This window comes from Sitophilus oryzae, unplaced genomic scaffold (genome assembly GCF_002938485.1).
Source record: "Sitophilus oryzae breed Bouriz unplaced genomic scaffold, Soryzae_2.0 scaffold_682_pilon_pilon, whole genome shotgun sequence".
NCBI classification, from domain to species: domain Eukaryota; kingdom Metazoa; phylum Arthropoda; class Insecta; order Coleoptera; family Curculionidae; genus Sitophilus; species Sitophilus oryzae.
In genome coordinates, this window is record NW_022147287.1 from 1,380,129 (window position 1) to 1,400,993 (window position 20,865).

General features: G+C 33.9%; 2 protein-coding genes across 5 annotated transcripts in view; one reads left to right on the forward strand and one right to left on the reverse strand.

Moving 5' to 3' along the window:
- Positions 1-1,050: 1,050 nt before the first annotated feature.
- On the reverse strand, positions 1,051-11,046 carry LOC115888023 (proteasomal ubiquitin receptor ADRM1 homolog). 4 transcript variants are annotated; one of them, XM_030907591.1, is made up of 8 exons: positions 10,952-11,046; positions 10,717-10,838; positions 10,423-10,649; positions 10,152-10,354; positions 9,943-10,081; positions 4,939-5,098; positions 3,997-4,148; positions 1,051-1,386 (listed from the first exon to the last, which is right to left on the reverse strand). In XM_030907591.1, the coding sequence occupies exons 2-8, from the start codon at positions 10,820-10,822 to the stop codon at positions 1,144-1,146; spliced, it is 1,230 nt and encodes a 409-aa protein (XP_030763451.1). In that variant the 5' UTR covers positions 10,823-10,838; positions 10,952-11,046; the 3' UTR covers positions 1,051-1,143. The 4 variants fall into 4 exon arrangements, with proteins under 4 accessions (XP_030763451.1, XP_030763449.1, XP_030763452.1 ...); XM_030907589.1 differs by having other exon boundaries at positions 10,910-11,032; XM_030907592.1 differs by having other exon boundaries at positions 10,956-11,009.
- Positions 11,047-11,399: 353 nt separating this feature from the next.
- The window catches only part of LOC115888039, a 54,381-nt gene continuing 44,915 nt past the window's right edge, over positions 11,400-20,865 (forward strand). The window contains exons 1-2 of the mRNA XM_030907607.1: positions 11,400-11,951; positions 18,531-18,776. Of these exons, the coding sequence (XP_030763467.1) occupies positions 11,746-11,951; positions 18,531-18,776 (452 nt within the window). The 5' untranslated portion in view covers positions 11,400-11,745. The remainder of the gene's footprint in view (positions 11,952-18,530; positions 18,777-20,865) is intronic.

A 20,865-nucleotide genomic window follows, 5' to 3' on the forward strand; every position in this document is an offset into this window, starting at 1 on the left:
CAAGCCAACTGGACGCCGTTTTTATTCGATCATACGGTACTAAAAACAGAATTAAATAAATGTTTATAAATAAAAAAGTACTTTCACTAAACATTATCTTTTAAGTAAGAATTTTACAGAGAATCTTTCAAGTTCTCGGTGTCCGCGTGGTTAAAGCGTTAGGACTTTACGCTGCTATGGCGTTGGAGCCGTAGTAAGGCAGGTTCGAATCCTAGTCAAGGCGACTTTTTTTTAATCGTTTTTTTTTTTAATTTTTACATATTTATTTTTACTTTTTACATATTTACTCGCATAGTTATTATTGATTAATACAATTTTTAGTAATGCGTTTCTTCATTTTTTTTAAATTACTTATAATTATACGCGCCTTCAAAATTTCCGCTAAATCGGAAAAAAGTTTATAATAATATAGTGTCTAATTTTGTATATATAATGAATGGTACGGAACCTTTCGTGCGCGAGTCTGACTCGCATTTGACCAATTTTTTCATATTTTTGATTCTGTTGCCTACCCTACTGTAAATGGTACTGCACGCCACTGCTCTCTACCAGAAAGGAGCATTATTCAATAGCTTAGATATATTCTCGTTTATTATTTTATTTTTTGTACGAACCGGCAACACTGTATGCCGCTTTTTATCGTCTCTGTCTGTCAACTGAATTGGTCGTATACATTTATCTCTGTCGTGTGCATTAAAATACAGCCACGTTAAAAACGGAAATGACGCAATGCAAATGTACAGGGATAGAAAATAAAAGGCATGTATAAAGCGGCACACAAATATATTTTTATGAAGTTAATTACCCAAAAAATAAACATATTGTAAAAATGACAAAAGTAAAATTCACTCAATAAAATATTCTATTATCGAAAAAACAAGCTACAATGAGGGTTAACTCTAACTTAGTATAGCATAAAAGGCTATTCCAAAATTGACTTCATTTACCAACTAAATTGTTCATAGGAAATAATAGTCCTAAACAGTCACACATCACAGAGATAATGTGTTGTTATAAAACATCAATACAAAACAGAAAGAAAACTAAACCTTATGTATTTCAACAGAAACAGGTACGTGCAATATTTTATTGACCCTATAAACGTTTTATTATATATCTTTTTCTCGATTATCGTACAAAATTCTAATCTAATTGCATCTCTTCGTCATCGTCGTCTTTTTTGTTATCCTTTTTCGCGCCTTTGTTCTTATCTTTGTTGGCTTGGTCGGAGCTAGCCGAACCGGATGAAGACTTTTCCAAGGCTTTGACGAACTCCTGCATGTTGCCTGAAGTCGCAGCCGCAACGGCTTCAGGGTTCACCGCCAGCTGCGATACTACCGGACCCAATTGACCCGATTCCAGAGCGCTAGAAAACTGAGACACGGCCTGAAAAAGAAAGGAAGAAGTTGAGGATCGTTTTCCAACCATGGACATATACTGGCACACAGGGCTAGAATTGCAATCTACAATTAAAGTTATATATCGTAGTTCTTCTTTTGTAAATAAATAAACTCGTACTTTAATTTAAATTTGATGGTTATGCTTAATTTCCATAGTAAAATCGTTTTTTTGTACTGCTAATCTAACATAGAAGGCTATGGAAAACAAAAGTTTAGTTTACGTCAGTTGACAGCCTGCCATTTAAGTTTCCATTTGGCTCCCGTTTTCTGTCCCTGAAGGCTGTGAATGCGCGTATTTATTTACAAATTACTGTAAGTCATGCTGATACCTTACTAATTTACGTTAAAACTGCATATAATTAAGTAATTGATATTGAAATAATACAATTCTCTATTTTTTATATTTATTTAGTCACGTTATCTCATATTTCAAATAAATATGTTTGATAAATTTTTATTTTGTTTTATTTATGATAAGAAGAAATACAACAGACATTTCAACTGAAAGAGGGCCCGCCATTGAATAACCGGAAACGGAAATAAAAATGAAGCCATCATGTCAACATGTCAATTGGAAAATTAGTTCCCCAGACGATCACAATCGTTTTTGGTGGCGTATCGTGTTTCCACGATTTAACACAGAGTTGACACTTCTTTCTAGTTAATTATTTTATGCGATTCGCATTATGTAAATACCGACACAAAAGCAAGAGTTCCCAGCCTTCCCCTAGGAGATGCAAGACTTTGTCGTTGGTGGGGAAGCTCCTGGTCAGGTGCTGGGGGAATCCCCTCTAGCACTTGGCTTGGTTTAAGAAGCATCTCACTCATCGTCTTGTCCCTGACTGTAGTGTCGTGGCCAGGGAATTGCACCAAGACATATAACGATACCGGGCGGGGCTACGGAAAGCCTCAACCTTGGGGCACCGGGGGGCACCCCATTGTATTTTACCCCCTACTTCTACATGCGGGGCTCTGTAGAAGTGGACCGACTGTCCCTAGCGACTCATAGGAACACTATGAGATCTGATAATAATAGTAATAAAAACATCACCGGTGAAGCTGTGGGGAAACCCCCTAGCGACACTGGGAACAGTTAACAATGAAAGTTCCAAGGGGCAAACCCAAAGAGAACTACAGGAGATGTGGCTGACACTTGCGTGAGACCATCCTCCGCAAATGCCATACAAGCTACCACCTCCTCCAAGGGTTGGGAGCCTACCTCCTACCTCTAAACCCAACAGGCGACACAAGCTACCGTTTCGTCTACCCGGCCTGGGTCGTAGCTCCTCGACTGTGAGGGACACGGGTCTCCGTAGGAAGTCCTGGGGCTGTATGATGAGTTATAACTCAAGAAAGGGGGACACAATAGATCTCTAAGGTCGCAGAGATTAACCCCCCTCTCACTTATTCTAATTCTAAAGAGTTCCCAGCGCGGCTTTTACCAATATATATATATGTTACATTAAAAGTTGGAAATCAATGACTGTTAACAATTACTAGTAAAAGCTCATATTCACTGATTTGCTAAGACTATGCCAGTAAAAGTTCAACATATATTTTTAAAACCAACTTTTACTAGGAATGCTAGCATTCCCTGGACGATAGCAGTGAGTTTGAAAGATTCAGTTAGCGCGGTTGACACATGTGAAATATAAGGATAAGTTGAATAATAGGCAATATAAGGAAAACATTAAACTAGGTTAAACGATGGCAACGTTGACAGACATCTGGCGTAAATTCGCTTTGTTTTTTGTGGTTATGTATAATTGTTTTGTTATCGTTGTAAGAAGTGCTGTGCAATATTTTCCCTATGAAAGAAAATTTCTGTGAAAAATTAAGGTAAACTAGGCACTCGCAAGAATGTATTAGTGCTTGTTTTTCATTTTTGCAATGTAATGAAGTCATAGCAAAAGTTAAGAGTACAAGAGAAAAATATATTAAGAAACCTAGTGACTAGACATTTATTAAACGTTTTAATATGCTTGAAGTAGCGGGTTTGAAAAAACTAATAACTCCAGCTGAACACAATTCGGGCATACTTTATTTTGTCTACGATGAAGAACTTTATTAAAAAAATCTTGTACCAATAAGTAATCTTATGTTTATGAATGCTTTTTTTTAATTGTCTTGTATGCTTTAAAATGTTTACTATATTTTCCCCTTTAATATTCAGAAGATTATGTCGTTATTTTTATAATTTTTAATAAATATACTAAAGAAGTAAATTGTAATTTTAAGATATGTGGATCAGCTTGAATATTGAGGTGATCCAATATTCTTAAAAGTTTTATTTATTCTAACTTCCATCAACATTCTTCCTCACCACACTCGCCAAGTACATAGAGTAGAATAACTTTTACTGGCAACCTTTAGTAAATGTTACTTTCACTAAAAAAAAATAAATGTTAGAAATTACTAGGAAAAGTCGATTAAATCTCTTTAAAATACCACATTCACTGGTCCAATGCGTAATTGCTAGCATTTCCTAGTGAATGTTAATAATTAGTGAATTTCCGACTTTCACTGTAACATATATAATACACAGAAAATGATATGAAATAAAACTTTCAGGATTAGACAGATTTCTACTACTTGCCTGTTGAAACTGGGGCGAGGTTAGTGTCGATCTTAAGGCTTCTTGGGTACTGCCGTCGATCGGAGGCAGATGCTCTTGTAATTGATGCAAAGCTTCGGGATTATTTATAATGCTTGAGAGAGTATCAGTGGTCAGTGCACCCGACAAGTCCACTGTAAAAATGGAAAAATATAAATAAGGAACGAATATAAAGATTATAAGAAATATAATTTTTCCATATTACACAAAATTCAACAGGTTTTAGAATATATTTTTTAATTAGATCAAATAAAAAAAATACAGGAGGAGTCTAATACTATTTTAATATTCATGAATTATACAGGGAATATGAACTTGCCACAATCTACTTTCGAAAAGACTTTCTTTCAAAATTTCTTGATATTTTGACACATTAACTGTGCCTTCTACCAACTCCTGGACTCCTGGACCAACTTCCTGGACTCATTGTGGACATACACCGTCAAATCATAATGCCTTTAGGAAATTTCACTGTCCTTTTGATGCAGTCTTTATCAAATAGACACTCTAGTGATGTTCGATTATATTTATTATACGCTTGGTGCATTCTCCGCCGGTGCTGCCACCATCGTGAAAATTTCTGATTCCTGCCGTATACAGCGCCGCGGTCGGGATTTTTTGAAATCAACTGATATGCACCAAGCCTATAAAAGGTAGAGGAAATTATAACGTCTTAATTCGGCGTTAATAACTTCCCAAGGGAGTAACCAAGATGGTATAAGCTTATATTAATTCAGAAGGAAAAAAAAAAAAAAATCCAATTTCTCACAAGGGGTGTAAATGAATTAGTGCTATAAAATTTAGAATGTGATTGGATTTTTTCTCGAGTATGTATTGCATGGAAAAATTATATATCAATGTATGTGTGTAATGTATTTCAACCTCCAGTAACAGGTCTGTATTTTCATAGAAAACTGTCTGTACCTGATTGCGCTGGAGGAGCTGCAGCCGTAGACGATATCCCGTGCAGGAAATTCTGCAAATCGGCTAATTGAATTGGGGCCGACGTGGGGGCCGTTTCTGGCGGTTTTGCGGCAGCTGCCGATGATCGGGTCACCCTGGTAGGGGCGGTCGGGGTTCTCACCTAATAGAAAATACCGTGTAAGGTTTAAATATTTAGATATCACCTCTTAATGGCCTCAAAGGAATATTAACACTACCGTATAAAAATCTATGTAGTAGATTAACATTTGCCGATTCTTTTCTTTTAGATAGACAATGGTCCCATAACCAAAGATCCAAACTGCTCTATACTTAGATTTTATAACCTATTATTAGTCCAAGAAAATAGGCCTCTTTAAATAAAAAGTTTTGGTAAAACTTGAATTTTTGATGTAAGTTACTTTGAAAGATCTAAAAACGAATTGTGAAAGATTTTTTTTTAAATTCACCCCAAGAAGGGGTGAAATAAATAAAATTATTTTTTATTATATATACAGGGTGGTTCGAACTGTACTCCGGAAACTTCGGCAGCATATTCTACAGATCAAAATAAGTAAAAAAGTTTGTATAAATGTATGTCCTAAAATGCTTAGTTTCGGAGATACAGGGTGTAGAAGTTTCATTTTTATTTCGATTTTTTCCAAATAATTTCTGATGTAACATCAATATTTGGATGAAAATTGGTATCTGGGTGTTTTGTGACACGAGAAATTTGATTTTCATGTCAAAATTACTCCTATTTGTAGGGGGCGCCACCTACATGTGTTTTAACTGTTTTGAAGAGTAATAACTTTTCGACCGTACCTGTATAAAACCACTGACTAAAAAAATATAAATTTCCATGACTTTTTATGTAAAAAATGTCTCTTGGTAAAAATCGCTACGAGCAACCGTTCTCAAGATATTTAGAATGGGAATAGTCAATACATGTCATTATTGACAAAAAATAAGCACACGTTAAGTATAGTTATTTGACTGAAATAATAAATTTTTATTTTTTTAAATTAATCATAAGTTTTTCTGCGAAAAAATGATGATTAAACAGTTTCTTTTGAACTTTTGATACAAAAAAATTTCAAATTTATGATTTCAGTCTAATAACTAGGTATTTAGTCAACAAGTTTAATTTATGTCAATGATGACAGGTATTGATAATTTCGATTCCAAATATCTCGAGAAGCGTTACTCGTGGCGATTTTTACCAAGAAACCTTTTTTATGTAAAAAAAAGTCGTAAATGTATATTTTTTTACTCAGTAGTTTTATACAGGTACCGACGAAAAGTTATTACTCTTCAAAACAGTTAAAACACATGTAGGTGCCGCCACCTACAAATGGGTGTCATATTGACATCAAAATCAAATTTCTCATGTCAAAAAACACCGATCCATCAATTTTCATCCAAATATTGACCTTACTTCACAAATTGTTTAAAAAAAATCGAAATAAAAATGAAACTTCTACACCCTGTATCTCCGAAACTAAGTATTTGTGGACATACATTTATACGAACTTTTTTACTTATTTTTATCTGCAGAATATGCTGCCGAAGTTTCCGGAATACAGTTCGGGCCACCCTGTATATATTTCGGAGAACTAGAAACAAAAAGTTATATATTAATTTTAGATAAAAATTATCTCTATACTTTTTTTGCTCAGATAAAAATTAACCCAGATAGGTTGGCTAGAAGCACAGAATATCTAGCTACGCAACAGAAGCCTCGTTACATGTATAAAATTGTAGGTCTCAAAAGCTTTTAAAGCCTGTCTCCAAATCAGATATTTTGATGCGGTAGTTTCACTACTACATTACAGAGGTTAAAATTAAATTTAAAAGAAAACAGTTATCTACAAACGAAATTTAAAAGAATTTTATGCAGTGTTGCTATTGTGTAATTTATATTGTAATACTTCCTGATAAAGCCTAGCTTCTAATTTGCTACATCATTTAAACATATTAAAATAAATTAGAGCTCTTTTTTCAAACGTTTAAGTATTTAACTTGCCATGTTAGTTGGAGTTAAATCTTACGAGCTGAATTAAAATCACTTCCTGACGTTTGATTCTAACTGAATCCTGAATTTTGATTGTAATTCGGCGACAATATAATAAGTATTGTTCTACTATGATGACACCACTTCCTGACGTTCGATTGTGTTCATATGATTGGGAAAAACGGCATTAGCGATGGCTGTGAAATGAAAATCCCTGTCATTTTATGTGTAAATTTATATGGGAAATGTCATCGATCGTCTTTTCCCAGCTAACTGGACGCCGTTTTTTTCGGTATCATACGGTATTTGATATATACTTGCGTATTTTTCATGACATTGCAATATTATGGTACCATGAAGCATATCAAGTGATACCGTAATATAGTACCATATTACGATACATGGCGTTCGATTGGGCTTAAATTTGGTATATTACGTATCTTCAGTGACATTGTAATATTATGGTACCATGAAGCATATCAAGAGGTACCATAATAGTACCATATACGATACCATTTCCTGGCGTGCGATTGGACTTATACTTGGTATAGTAAGTATCTTCGGTGACATTGTAATATCATGGTATTATGATGCATATAAAGTGGTACCTTAATATAGTACCACATATTACGATACCACTTCCTGACATTGCAATATTATGGTACCATGAAGCATATCAAGGGGTACCATAATGTAGTACCATATTACAGTACCATTTCCTGGCGTTCGATTGGGCCCAAATTTGATATACTTGTGTTTCTTTATAAAGATTTGTTTAATTAATAATTTTAATTTATTTTACGAATTTTAATTTATTGTACGATGTCGCGACAGCAACTTTTATGCCGAACTAATATATTATTAATTGTACCTGTGTCACTTTTGAAAATCTACCTAGGTCTATATAAATAACGTAGCAAACAGAAAAAATTTGTTATTATAGTATTTTTTTAGTCAATTAACATTTTTTGTACTGCATTTTAATAAATTATTTCCATTATTATTAAACGTATATTTCATTACTAACGTTTCAGCATTAATAGATATCACTATCAATCGCCCTGTATATTATTAATTTTAAAGGTAATTAAAGTTATTTTCTTAGTTAACATAATAAAGTAGTGTATATTAAAAATGTATTTTGAGAGCATATGTTTTCTAATAATATACTTAAAATTAAAACTATTTTAAAGAAAGAAATTATTATACACCAGAAAAAGAATGGGATGCCAATTAAAGTCTGAATCTGGCAACTGTGCATATTTAGCCGAGCTTTAAGGCCGTCGACGTGCCGTCGATCTACGTCGATCCAAAACCGAAAGTTGAAAATTTCCAATTATATTCTGATTATGATATTGTCGCGCCATCTAGTATTTTATTTGTGCAATTTTAGCTCTTTCATTTCGAGTATTTTTCTGTTGTGTAGCTAGATCTTCTGTGCTAGAAGCTAGGGAATGATGATAGAAATTTAAAAAAATATAAGTTGCTGAAAAATTCATATATTTAACATTTTTATTCAATTAGGAAAATTATAAATTTCAATTAAGACTTTTTTCTCAATTCACCCCGAGAAAGGGGTGAAAAATAAATAAAATGGCAAAAAAAGGATAGAGACCATTTTTATGCAAAATTGGACGCTCTACAGCTTTCATTTGAACTTTTTTTCTAGTCCTTACCGTTATTCCGAAATTTCGAAAAAAATAATTTTATTTATTTATTTCACCCCTTCTCGGGGGTGAATTTAAACAAATCTTTCACGATTCGTTTTTAGACCTTTCAAAGTAACATATTATCAAAAATTCAAGTTTTTACCAAAACTTTGTATTTGAAGGCCTATTTCCCTGGACTATTATCTGGCAAACAGATCTGAAGCAGCGAAAGGAATGCCCGGCAAAAACAAATCGATGTTGTCAAGTATACAAAACCAAAATTGCTCGATATTGCAGTGGCGTGCAGTGCTAATCAAATCGGCGTCGAATAAAAATAGCATAAATAATTAATTGCTATATATTTTCCTTAAATTGGGAGACCATTTCAGATTCGGCATCGCTGCGGGGGACAGCGGTCGACACCGACTAAACTAAATCACATTGGCCTTCCAGTCATTGCGGTCTTCAGAGTAGGCGAAATATTTGTAAAGCCGCAACCTTTACTCTCCCAAAATTAGAGACAATATAATGTAAATCAATTCATTACTGTTCTTTTTAGAACCTACTTTTGTACAAAGTATACAAGATAGCTTAATAGCCGTAAAAAACTCATCGCAATTTTATTAGAATATTTTGAACGGGAAAGCGGTAGTAATGGCCCTTTATGTCCCTCAAGTCTGTTAAAAAAGTGAGTTTTGTTGATGTAAAACTAAATAAAAAAATGAAAAATAATATACAGGGTGGCGCATCTCATTCGCCTCGGTTGATTATACGAAAACGGAAAGATCTAGAAACAAAATATTTTATGGGTATATGTGGGGAGGCAATGTGCAGAATTTAAAATTATTTTGAAATATACAGGGTGTGTCAGAACTGAGATCTATACCAAAGTTATATTTTTTTCTTATGTAACACCCGGTATTTTATTTCATTTTTGGATTCTTGGGCCCAAAAAAAGCATTTACTATAAGGGTTAAATATGTTTAAAATCTTTGGTTTTTGAGATATTTAGAGATATTTAAATATGCATGCTACAATAGAATAGATTACCAACAAACTGTACATTACTTTTCAGAATTAATTATTGTACCTGCAAAATTGTATTGCTTAAATTTATACAGGGGTACCAAAATTGCTCATCTATTTTAAATATTTATTTTACATAAAAACTTTGTTATTTCAAATGCAACACCCTGTATTTTTTTAAATAAATCGAAGCAGATTTAAATGCCAGAATTTTTATAAAACATTTTTTTATAAAAAAATTCTATCTTCATTTAACCTTACAACTCTAAATAAAATGTATTTTATAGTTACTGGAAGAGCTTATTTTACAACACTTACAGGTATTGGAGCATTCTCGGGCGTCGCTTGATTAGCAGCTGGAGCCGACGCCTGATTTGTTGTAGTATTTGTAGTGGGAGTACTCGGAGCTGTACGGTGGGTCAAAGCAGGTGTAGTGGTTCGTGCGCTACCTGGTCCTCTATAACAAGAATCAATATCCACCAAGGACAAATTAACACCTCCTATTTAATACAAAAGTTTAATATTACCGCATAGTTCCAAGGAGACTCGATAAACCAGGCATCTGCCCAGCACCACCAAATAACTGCATCAGTTGCGACTGAGACATGCTACTTAATAGCGCTTGTAGATCCTGCTCCGGCCTATCGGAGGACTGGGTAGCACTCGAAGGATTGTTCAGCAGGTCATTAATTCTTACACAATGATCTTCATCTTTGTCAGTTTTTGGCTCCTAAAACCCAATGTTAGTTTGGTTGATATACATGAAATATAAAAAATAGATTCCAAATCTATCCATACCTGAAGCCAAAAGAAAAACTTCCTATTTGATGACTTAAATTTCAGCAGATAAGCACGGCCAGTGGTACACTGTGGCACTTTTACATATTCGCAGTCATCAGGAAAGATGATCAAGTCATCTTCTACTACGCCGGACGTTCTATCTTGCCAGCAGAAATGCATTAAAGAGTCTTCGCTCTGATATACATACAGAAGGCCTTTACGTTTGTCAGGAAACACCATCCTTCCTATAAAAAATTAGGGTTTTGTAGGACGACTTTTGTTACCAGAATGACTTCGTTAACATTATAATACCTTTTAGATTCATTTTTCCTGCCCTCATTTCAACTAAATGCTTGTTTCCTCCTGTAGATCCAGGCCCTGTAGCTGTACTACCAAATAAAGCACCTCCAGCCGGCATTTTTGCAATAAAAGATCTGTATAAAAAAATACTGAATATTTACACTATCGAATAACTTTTTATTACTAGGTTTTAAAATAGGTATACCTTTTTAATCAAATAAAGTAGCAATAATTGTTTAAAATTTACCTACTCGCAGGAAGAATAGAGGATGATTTGAGAAAATTTAGTTGTCAGATGTCAAATATAAAACCCCAAAATGACAAATGTACCACACAGGCTAACCAACATAACAGGATTTCCTGAATTCTAAATTTCTCAGATTTCCTCTTAATTTGCTGCCGCCCATTAAAAAAGTATATTAAACTAAATCGGTTTAGTTAAAATTTTAATGAAAATCGCTGAAAACGCTTCTAGAATGTTTAAAATTATGCTCCGACGAGTTGGTTATTTTGTCTTTTATTGTTGGTATTCTCGGCATTAGCTAAAGCTGAGAGTGGAAAACAATAGATATTGTTTGACGTTTAATTAAAACACGAAATGGGCAGTGACGGTGCAAATTTATATTATAAAAATTAATTATAGAAGAAAACCTGACGTCCCTGTTTATGATAGTTAGTGTTTTTTGAGCAGTAAATTCGTAGGAAATGTTTTTGTTCATGGAATCATGATATATCTGAATCTGTAAATGAATTTATTTGATCTGTAATTTAGGTACCGCTACTGATATGAGGTTCGGCAATCTTCGGCAAACGCTCCTGCGATTTTCCTGTGAACTGAGCAGCGGTGTACGTTGAGTCCGCGGGGCAAAGAAGTGGAAGCAGCAGGAGCAGGCAGCTTGCCGTCGTCCATTGGAAACCAGCTGATTTAAGTTGACAATAAAATGTTCCGGTCTTTTGCCACATTTTTCGCCGGAAAAGTGTCCAAAAGTTTTAGCGTTCGCGTGGAAACCGCGTAGATACGTCGTTAGAACATCGGTGAAAATGGAAAATGAACAATGGTCGGCCGATTACCAACAATCTGTGACGGCAGGTATTGAAAGGCCCACCAGCAATCTCAACAATGGTAACATCAAAATCCTCGCCGCGGAAAACGACCTGCAAAATTCCCTCATCAAGCAGGATCCGGATTCGAAAACTATTTTTCCAGCAGAGATCAAATGCGAGAATGGCCAGACCAGCGTACTTAGGTACGTACAGATTTTAATTGACAGTTATATTTATAGCCAAAGCTAAACAGATTAATAACATTTTAAAATAAACAAACCGTGTAGAATCCTTGTTTTAATCTTAAACTCGTTTATTAACATATTTTCGTTTTGGGATTCATTCGGGTAACTTTTCTGGGAAAAAGGCATTCCTTCGAAAGAAGTACTACTCATTCTGTTGGGATTTATCTTATCATTAAGATAAATTTATCAGTAAGTATATTAAGGGCATAGGGAAAAAAACATGTTAGCTTAAAATAAGTTTAAGTAATTATTTGATTAGAAAATCCATATCAAATAAAAGAGTAAAAGATGGACACAAGACAAAGAGATCTTCAAAATTATTCTTGAAGAGCGATTGAACAGTCTTGAACTCTTCATTTTCACGAGATTTTGGGTTTTAAGGGCTCAAAGAAGGAAATCAAACTAAAAAACGTAATATCTACGATATAAAGAGATCTACAGAAAAATTAAAAGGGAGTATAGAAAAATATTGCAAAAAAAGAGACCTTCAATTTTCCGCTGTAGCATTTTTTACATATCTTGCTTAGTTTTTGAGATGTCAAAAAAATTAAAATTAAAAACAAAAAAATATTTTTTTCCATTATTTTCAACTTTTTTCCAAATTTAGGCATTCTAAACCGCTCGAACTTGCAGAGTCAATTGCTAGTACCTAAATATAGCCAAATGTACATGTAGTTTTTATTTTTATGATTATAGTCATAGATTTTGTTGTTAATTTTTTTCCGAAATAATGAGGTGACCATATTATTTTTATCATAACTCCGCGAGTTTTTAAGCTACGAACTTTTTTAGGAAAGCATTTAAAAGGTCTTTTCAAGCACTTTAAAAACGGTCATATTCATTTTCTTCGAAAAATGTGTTCTTTCGCCATTATTTTACGTATTATGTAAAAGTTGCAATTTAGTTTTCGAAAAATAAAAAATCACGTTTACATAATGATAACTCGGCTATTATTACACCTACGGTAATCACGCCCGAGAAGGGGTGGTACTCACCCCCAGGGTGAAAGCACACATCGCTACTATGTAACTTTTGTTTCTTACATAATCTCTATTGACTGTTACAATTTTACGTCAATCGGTGCAGGTGTTCAGAATTCGGACCCTAAAACCCTCGCTTACTGACCTATTCAAAAATTTAACCACCTTTACTATCTTATAATTATTATACCTATCTACACCTCTTAATTTTGTAGGTATATTAAGCCGCGTCCAAGCTACTCGAACAAAACGTTCGCAAACATATATAATTCACACTATATACTCGTAGCAGCAGGTCGTAAACGACGGCACAGCCCATCGCATCGGTCCCGAGGACTGGGGTGCGGGGAAGAATGCGACAGCCAGTTTGCTCTATAGATCTAGGATGCGTTTAGGTAGTCGCTGTTTTTTCGAGTGCAAGCATTTTATTAAATAAATTAACCGGTAAACAGTTTAAGAACTTTTGTCGTTGAAGAATCAATATTTAGCAGGCGGAGGGTCACAGGGGTCTTTTGGTAGATTATTCGTTATAGTGTATTTTTAAGACCTGTATTCATTTTCAGCCGATTCTACTAGGAGTTTGTCAAAAGGGGCTCACTTTTTTACTTTTTTATTTTTTCAGATAATACAACGAAATTTGGTTTGTTAGTATATGACAGAAATCGGGATTGATTGACGTATTCAATTATCGTCGGTCGCTTCCTGTTTCACCGGAAATGACTACAACTTCGTATTTTTAGATTGTATCCTAAGTATTTTTTTACTTTATTTGATAGAAAATGACATTCTGAATAGAATGACATACCATACGTCATTTTTAGACAATTCCAATTAAATAAAAATAGCATTTTAAATTTCGATCTAGAGTGCCAAGACTGAGTTAAAACTATTAATTTGTAATCAAAGAACTTTGGAAACATATATTTTATCGTGTAATTTTTTTTCGTATCCTTTCATGGCCGCTTAAAAGATGCCCAAATTGTATTTTTAATGATAACTCAAATTTTTCAAATGGTACGACGCTGGCTCAGCATATTTGGAAAAAGCATTTTTTACGAATAATTTGGTACCACATACTTGGTATTTGGAGTAAAATTGTCGTTCCGTATATTTATGGCCATTTTTAAATTGAAAATGTCAAAAGTTGACATATAATGTATCATTCTATTTAGAATGTCATTTTCTATCATATACGGTAAAAAAATACCGAGGGTACCATTTAAATCAAAAGTTGTGATAGGTAGATTATAGTATATAGTCATTTCCGGTGAAATAGGTAGTGACCGAAAATAAATGAAAACGTCGATCAATCCTGAATTATGTCCTATACTAACATACCAAATCTCGTTTTTTATCTAAAAAATAAAAAAAGTTATAGAAGTGAACCACTTTTCAGAAACACCCGGTATATTTATTTCTAAAAATGTAATGGTAAAATTTCATTTCCGGTGTCAAACTTCCTATTAAGTAGTAATTTCTAATTTCCGAATCCCATAATAATTCCGGTTTTTAATAAAAATAATCATAAAGATAAACAAAAATGAAATTATATGGACAAAGTCTAGCTACATAGCTATTCACACTCAACCCACAATAAAATTAAAATTATAAAATCTTTTCTTTGTGTAAACAAATTAGTTGTAAATGTTTTTCACGATCCCAGTCAATAACTGCGTCTCCCATTGTCGAATACTCGGTAAAAAATAAAAATCACAGATGGACGCCCGAAATTAAATGAGACCCTTCCAAGTGTCCGCTACAATGTCCGCCGAAATCATAGACTTAAAATAAAATATAGACTACACTATTTACATCTCAACGCGGTCAAACAATCTTTTTTGTACACATGTTTACTTCTGGGTACAGTCGACCGAGCCTTCCTCATCCAGCCTATGTTGTCACGTCTTTAATATTATCAAGATTTTTTTTCTTGTTATACACGTATATTGAGATATTAATACTACAGTTTAATAAAGTAGGTTTTAATATTCCATAGATGTATTAAATAGTCCTTATACTACTAAATTATAAGTCGGATACTGTTTAAAAAGGATAAATTCTTTACAATATGACAACACCGATTAGAGGCGAGGGAGCCTATTCATTCATTTATTACCTTGTAGTACGCGTCGCACGTGTGCGGTAAAGCTTTGTTGCCGCTATGTCCCCGGCTGTATTAACGCATTTTCTTAGCTTGTAGTCCTTAAGTGTTTATTTTATTGACTTTTTCTGTTCAAGAACTGTAAAAAATGGTTCGCCAGTGCCAAATTTGCAAGAAATTTGACTTTAATAATCCATTTAAGTCTTGAAACTACTTTCGACCTGTAGGCAACTCTCAATTTACCCATTAGGAGTCAGTGGCGTTGTTGTAGAAAGGCGCTTATTTAGATAATATTTTAGTAAAATGTAAAATCTGAATTTTTTCTCTTACATTACATTATTTACTTACTTACATTGTAACAAAATCATAATTATAACCCTGTTATAATTAATAATGTTTTTATTAAAAATATATTCCGGTTTATTTTAAAATTATCTTCAGAATCTAAAATAACATACAATAATTTTAAAATGATATTACATTATGAAACAATATTTTTTAATATACCGGGTCGTTTCCAAAGTGGCTCACCCCCTATAACTTTTTTATTTTTTCAGATAAAAAAAACTGATTTGTATGTTAGTAGGTATATGACATAAATTAGGATTTATTGACGTATTCAAGTGTTTTTGGTCTCTTCCTGTTTCACCGAAATGATTACATCTTTTGATTTTTAAAGACACCCTCGGTATATTGCTACTTTATTCGATAAAAAATGACACTCTGAATAGAACAGGGACGCGCCGTCCATATGGGCAAGGTCGTGCGGCGCACGACGGCGCCAAAGCCCTAAAGGCGTCTGCGGTCACTGACTTTAAAAAATAATAAAACCATTTTTTGGAACTTATCAACAAATTAACATAAAATTTAAGTAATACTTTTATCTATGAAAGCCAGTGGTGAAAATATATTATCCACCAATGGTCAAGCGCCGCGCCGCTGATCATTGGAAATTTTGGCTTAATATTATAATATTGGAGAAAGGCGCCTACCCTTATTTCGCACGACGGCGCCGAAAATACTTGGCGCGTCCCTGGAATAGAATGACATATCATATGTCAACTTTTGACATTGTCGCTTAAAAACAAATCGTATTTTAAATTTCAATCCAGGGTGCCATGGTGTTGTTAAAAACACTAAGTTTTAATCAAGGAGCCTTGGAAAAATAGTTTTGATCGTCTAATGGGTTTCGTGTCTTGTCTAGGCCGGTTAAAAGATGTACAAATCGTATTTTTAATCATACATGTAACAATTTTTTCAAATGGAACAAGGGTGACTCATTAGCATATTTGGAAAAAGCATTTTTTTATGAATATATTGATACCACACACTTGGTATTTCGAGTCAAATTGTCGTTATGAACCGCATGTTACAATTACAATTAAACCATTTGCATTTTCTGTCGAATAAAGTAGAAATATACCGAGGGTGCCGTTTAAAAATTAAAAGTTATAGTCATTTCCGGTGAAACAGGAAGTGACCAAAAACAATTGAATGGGTCAATCAATCCTAATTTATGTCATATACTAACATACTAAATCTTGTTATTACAACAATCATATTTTTTTTCTCTCTCTGTCGCCGATTCTATTATATCTGTGGAATAGATCCTGTTTTGATTAATATTAGGGGTTGTAAATGTTTGACTAAAATTAATAATTTATTATTAATTTAAATCGAAATTACGTAATTTTTGAAATTAATAATTTATTATTATTTTCAAAAATTACGTAATTTCGATTATAAAATTTCTTCTATAACGTGTATTTTATTATTTTTATCCATTTTGGACTCTAAGACGTTTTTTCTAAACTTTTATTTAAAAAACCTGTTCTAAATCTTAATAAAATATAAAAAAAGTTTAAATACGATATATTTTTAATTTAATTATAGCTTCATTAGAATAAAAAAATTACCCGGCTATGATGCGGAGCGTTCAGGTGTACTTGAGAAACGAAAGACAGTGTTGTGTTTCTCGGCAGAGTCGTCAGGGAACGACCGTTGCGACAGAGACAACCTATCTATCGCTCGTGTCGCACTCGTTATAACCTAAAACAATAACACAACAATAACAAGACATTGTCTGACCGCACGTTCCAGCTATTTATGAATGAGATGCTCAGTCTATATCTTATTTTAAGTCTATGGCCGAAATGCACACCGTTCGCTCCTTTTGATTTACCGACACCCGTCGGAAAAAGAACGCGCGCGCTCTAGCATAAGCTGACGCATGCTCTGGCGTACAAGCTAGCCGTTCGGCGCTCTGCGCTCCGCGCTCCTTAATAGGCCTAGGCTAGCTGTACTTGTTGGTTTTATTATTTATAAATCTACCTATCTCACAATTTTCACTTAGTGTCTGTTTAATTATATGTATATGTTCGCGAACATTTTGTTCGAGTAGCTTGGACGCGGCTTTAAAAGTAACTTGCCTACATGTGTTTTAGAATTCATTAAAGGATTATGTTCCATTTAAACATTTTAGTAGATCATTTTCACTAATAGATGTGTAAATTAGAATGGTTTTAATAGATTTTTAATTATTTAACTTTAAATGACCATTACTTAATGCTATAAAGGTATAACAACCTATAATCTGTGAGAAGTTAGTGGACTAGATGTTGTAATATCTTAATAAGTTAGACAATTTATGAAAAAATTATATTAAAAAAATACCTAAATTTAGCTAATATTTGATTAGAAATTCCATGTCAAATAATAGTAACGGAAAATATCAATAAACAGCTTCTTGGACAGAAGACAAAGGAATAACAAATCTTTAAAATAATTTCCTCTATACAGGGTGTCCCAATATTCCGTAGACATAGAATTACTACGTATTTTTGGAATCAAAATAAGTTTATTGGACACGTGGTTTATTTACCTCTATACAAAAGTGCTTCGTTTGTCCGCTAGAGGGCATCAAGCTTTAAAAAAATAAACAGATTTTTTTAGATATTTTAAGAACCGTTATTCCGATTTGAATGAGATTTTGGATATCTATGTGCTTTAACATTTGACTTTCAAAAAAATCAAGAAAAAGTACAGGAAGGACGAAAACTACCCTCACCCCTACGTAAATTTTAGTGTAAATATTTTTCAACTCCTCCGATGACAGATTTTCTTTTCGTAAAATGGTCCCTCTAGTATTTACTCCGTTTTTTGTTTCTTGTAAGCAGCGCCACATCGCATAGCTTTTATGAAAAAATTTTTTTGCGAAAAACGCATAGTTTTTGAGATATTTACAAAATACCGATTTTGAGCGCCATCTTGGCAAGATGGCGGCCCCGGCGGCAAGTCTGGGAATGTGCATTTTATGGATTTTAGTTAGGGACCCCAAAACCTATAAACCTGCAAAGTTTCAAAACTTCCGGACTTTTTTACAAGCAGGCCCATTTTTTGATTCTCAATGACTGAACTAATTGCCGGACCCTGTATAGTTGTTTTATATGGTTTCAGTGAGAAGTCTAAACAGGCGATACAGCTCATCCTGGCGCAAATAAAGACGCTATCGCCAAACGAGAAGTACCTTTTCTATTTGAAGTTGCCTTCGGAGATAACGGACATCATCGACCCGTTTAGACAGCCTTTGAATCCACTGGGCAGCCGGTCGGAGATCTCCAGGACGATAGTCTGGATACAGACGCACCTGGAGGAGGATCAAAACATTTCCCTGCCCAAGAAGGAGGTCTACAATGAATATGAGTAAGTATGAATGTGAATAAAGACTATTAGGGTGGGTCAAAAAAATCGACTATTTTTTTTCACTTTATACTCTGAAAAAACGGTTGGTAGACTCCTCAAAAAAATTCTGTCCAAGTATGAGCTCTTAATTTCAATAGGAAGGTCCTCCGCCTTTTAGTTTTCTATTTTTTCCTTATTATTAGAAAGAAAAATTCCGTCAACGAAGGTTTTGACACTTTTTTTGGTTTTAAGTTTAATCCATAGATAAAGGAAATAAATTTAGATTGGAAAGTCCGTCAAAAAGGTCAAAATATATAATTGTTTGGCTGTACTTAAACTGCCGTTAAACGGTAGCTTACTAAAATGCCGTTAATAGGTATGACGTCGTTGATGTGACGCACCTGACGGCTTTATGAAATATAGGAATTTTATAAGGACTAACAAACGCTATCCACCCCATCAAATAACCAACTTAACCAACGCAACTAACCTCGACACTGATAAAAAATATAAAAAACAAATATAAATTAGTAAAAATCATCCAACCCCACCAAATAACCAACTAACCAATTAATTAACACCCTCCAAATAACCACGCTAACCAACCCGCCAAATAACTAAACAAATCCAACCAAAAAGAGTGAAACCAATGCAGTAAGATCACGCTATAAGCAAAAAAAATATATAAAAAAGTCTTGGACGGCGTGAGATTTGAACCACGGACCATTCGCTTACGAAGCGATAGCCTCAGCCACTGAGCCAGAGGTGCCCTTGCAAAAATGCTTAAGGCTAGGCATTACTTTCCGCCGACATGAACGACGTCACAATATCTATTAGCGGCATTTTAGTAGGCTACCGTTTAACGGCTGTTTAAGTACATCGTAATCATAGATTTAGTAAGAACAGATATCACATTGTGCATTTTAACTCGATCAAACAATCGGAGGTTGACTACGTACTGTAAAAACCAACTGAGATAAAGAAGGCGACATTGCCACATCTCAAGTTTGCGCCTATCTACTTAGTTTGATTTGCAGAAAAGGTGACTTTAAAACCTTCACCGGATATCAATAAATCTCAATTTCTTAATTAAATTAATAGTTTATTTTTAAAGAAGCATGCGTAATAATATGTTATTAACCAGAGGATATATGCGTTACTATTAAAGGACATGTTTACTGTTTAATGTGCTGAAACGTCTAGAACTATTGGCAACGTCGCTGCTAGTCTTCCAGAATGAAATGAGCCGTCCGTCCCACCACCCCTCGCGACGGCCCATGGTCCGTTATAGCGTACTACGTTTAGCAAACTTTGGTTTAGCTTACGTTGTGTTTGCAGTCGGAATCAAGGCCGAAGTGAACTTTTCAGTGGTTTTCAGTAGTTTTTGTTTTTGTTTAACGTACTTTTAAATCTGCGAATTTTCAATATGGTAGGACAGTGTCAAATGTGTGGAAAAATAAGCTCAAATTACCCGAATTTGTCTTTTCACAGATAGGTATTGTTTCCGCCGTAATCGTACATAGGCGTCCCACAAGGGAGCCTCTCGAAATTAAAATAATTTCTAATTATATTTGTTGAATTTTGATCTATTAAAACAAGAACGTAGTAGCCGGTAATTGAATTATAATTCGTCTCAATTACTACCTAACTGTTGTAGATCATAACAAATTTGAATATAAACGTTGCATTTGAAACTTTATTATATGCCAGAAAATGACATTTTTTTTAAATTGCGTCATATTTTGGTCATTATATACGATATTCTAAAGGAATTAAGCTACCTAAGTAATGGATTTGTAAATAAACGTAATATTCATTATTATGCGACAGAAATCCCATACTGTAGCACACAGATTTGATACTTTTAATGATAAATGCCCTCTACTGAGAAACTAAAAGGATTAAAATAAATATTGATTTTAGGTATAGGAAGCTTTATAACAAAACTCATCTAACGAAAAAGTGTTAATGTAGTATATTAATATGGAGTAAGAATTTTACCAATTACTTTACTTTTACTTTACTAATTAAATTCGTTCCAAAAAACGATACGCCACTGGCCATTGGAACAATCCAAATGCGCCTAGTTGCCGGGGTCGGAAATTTTAGA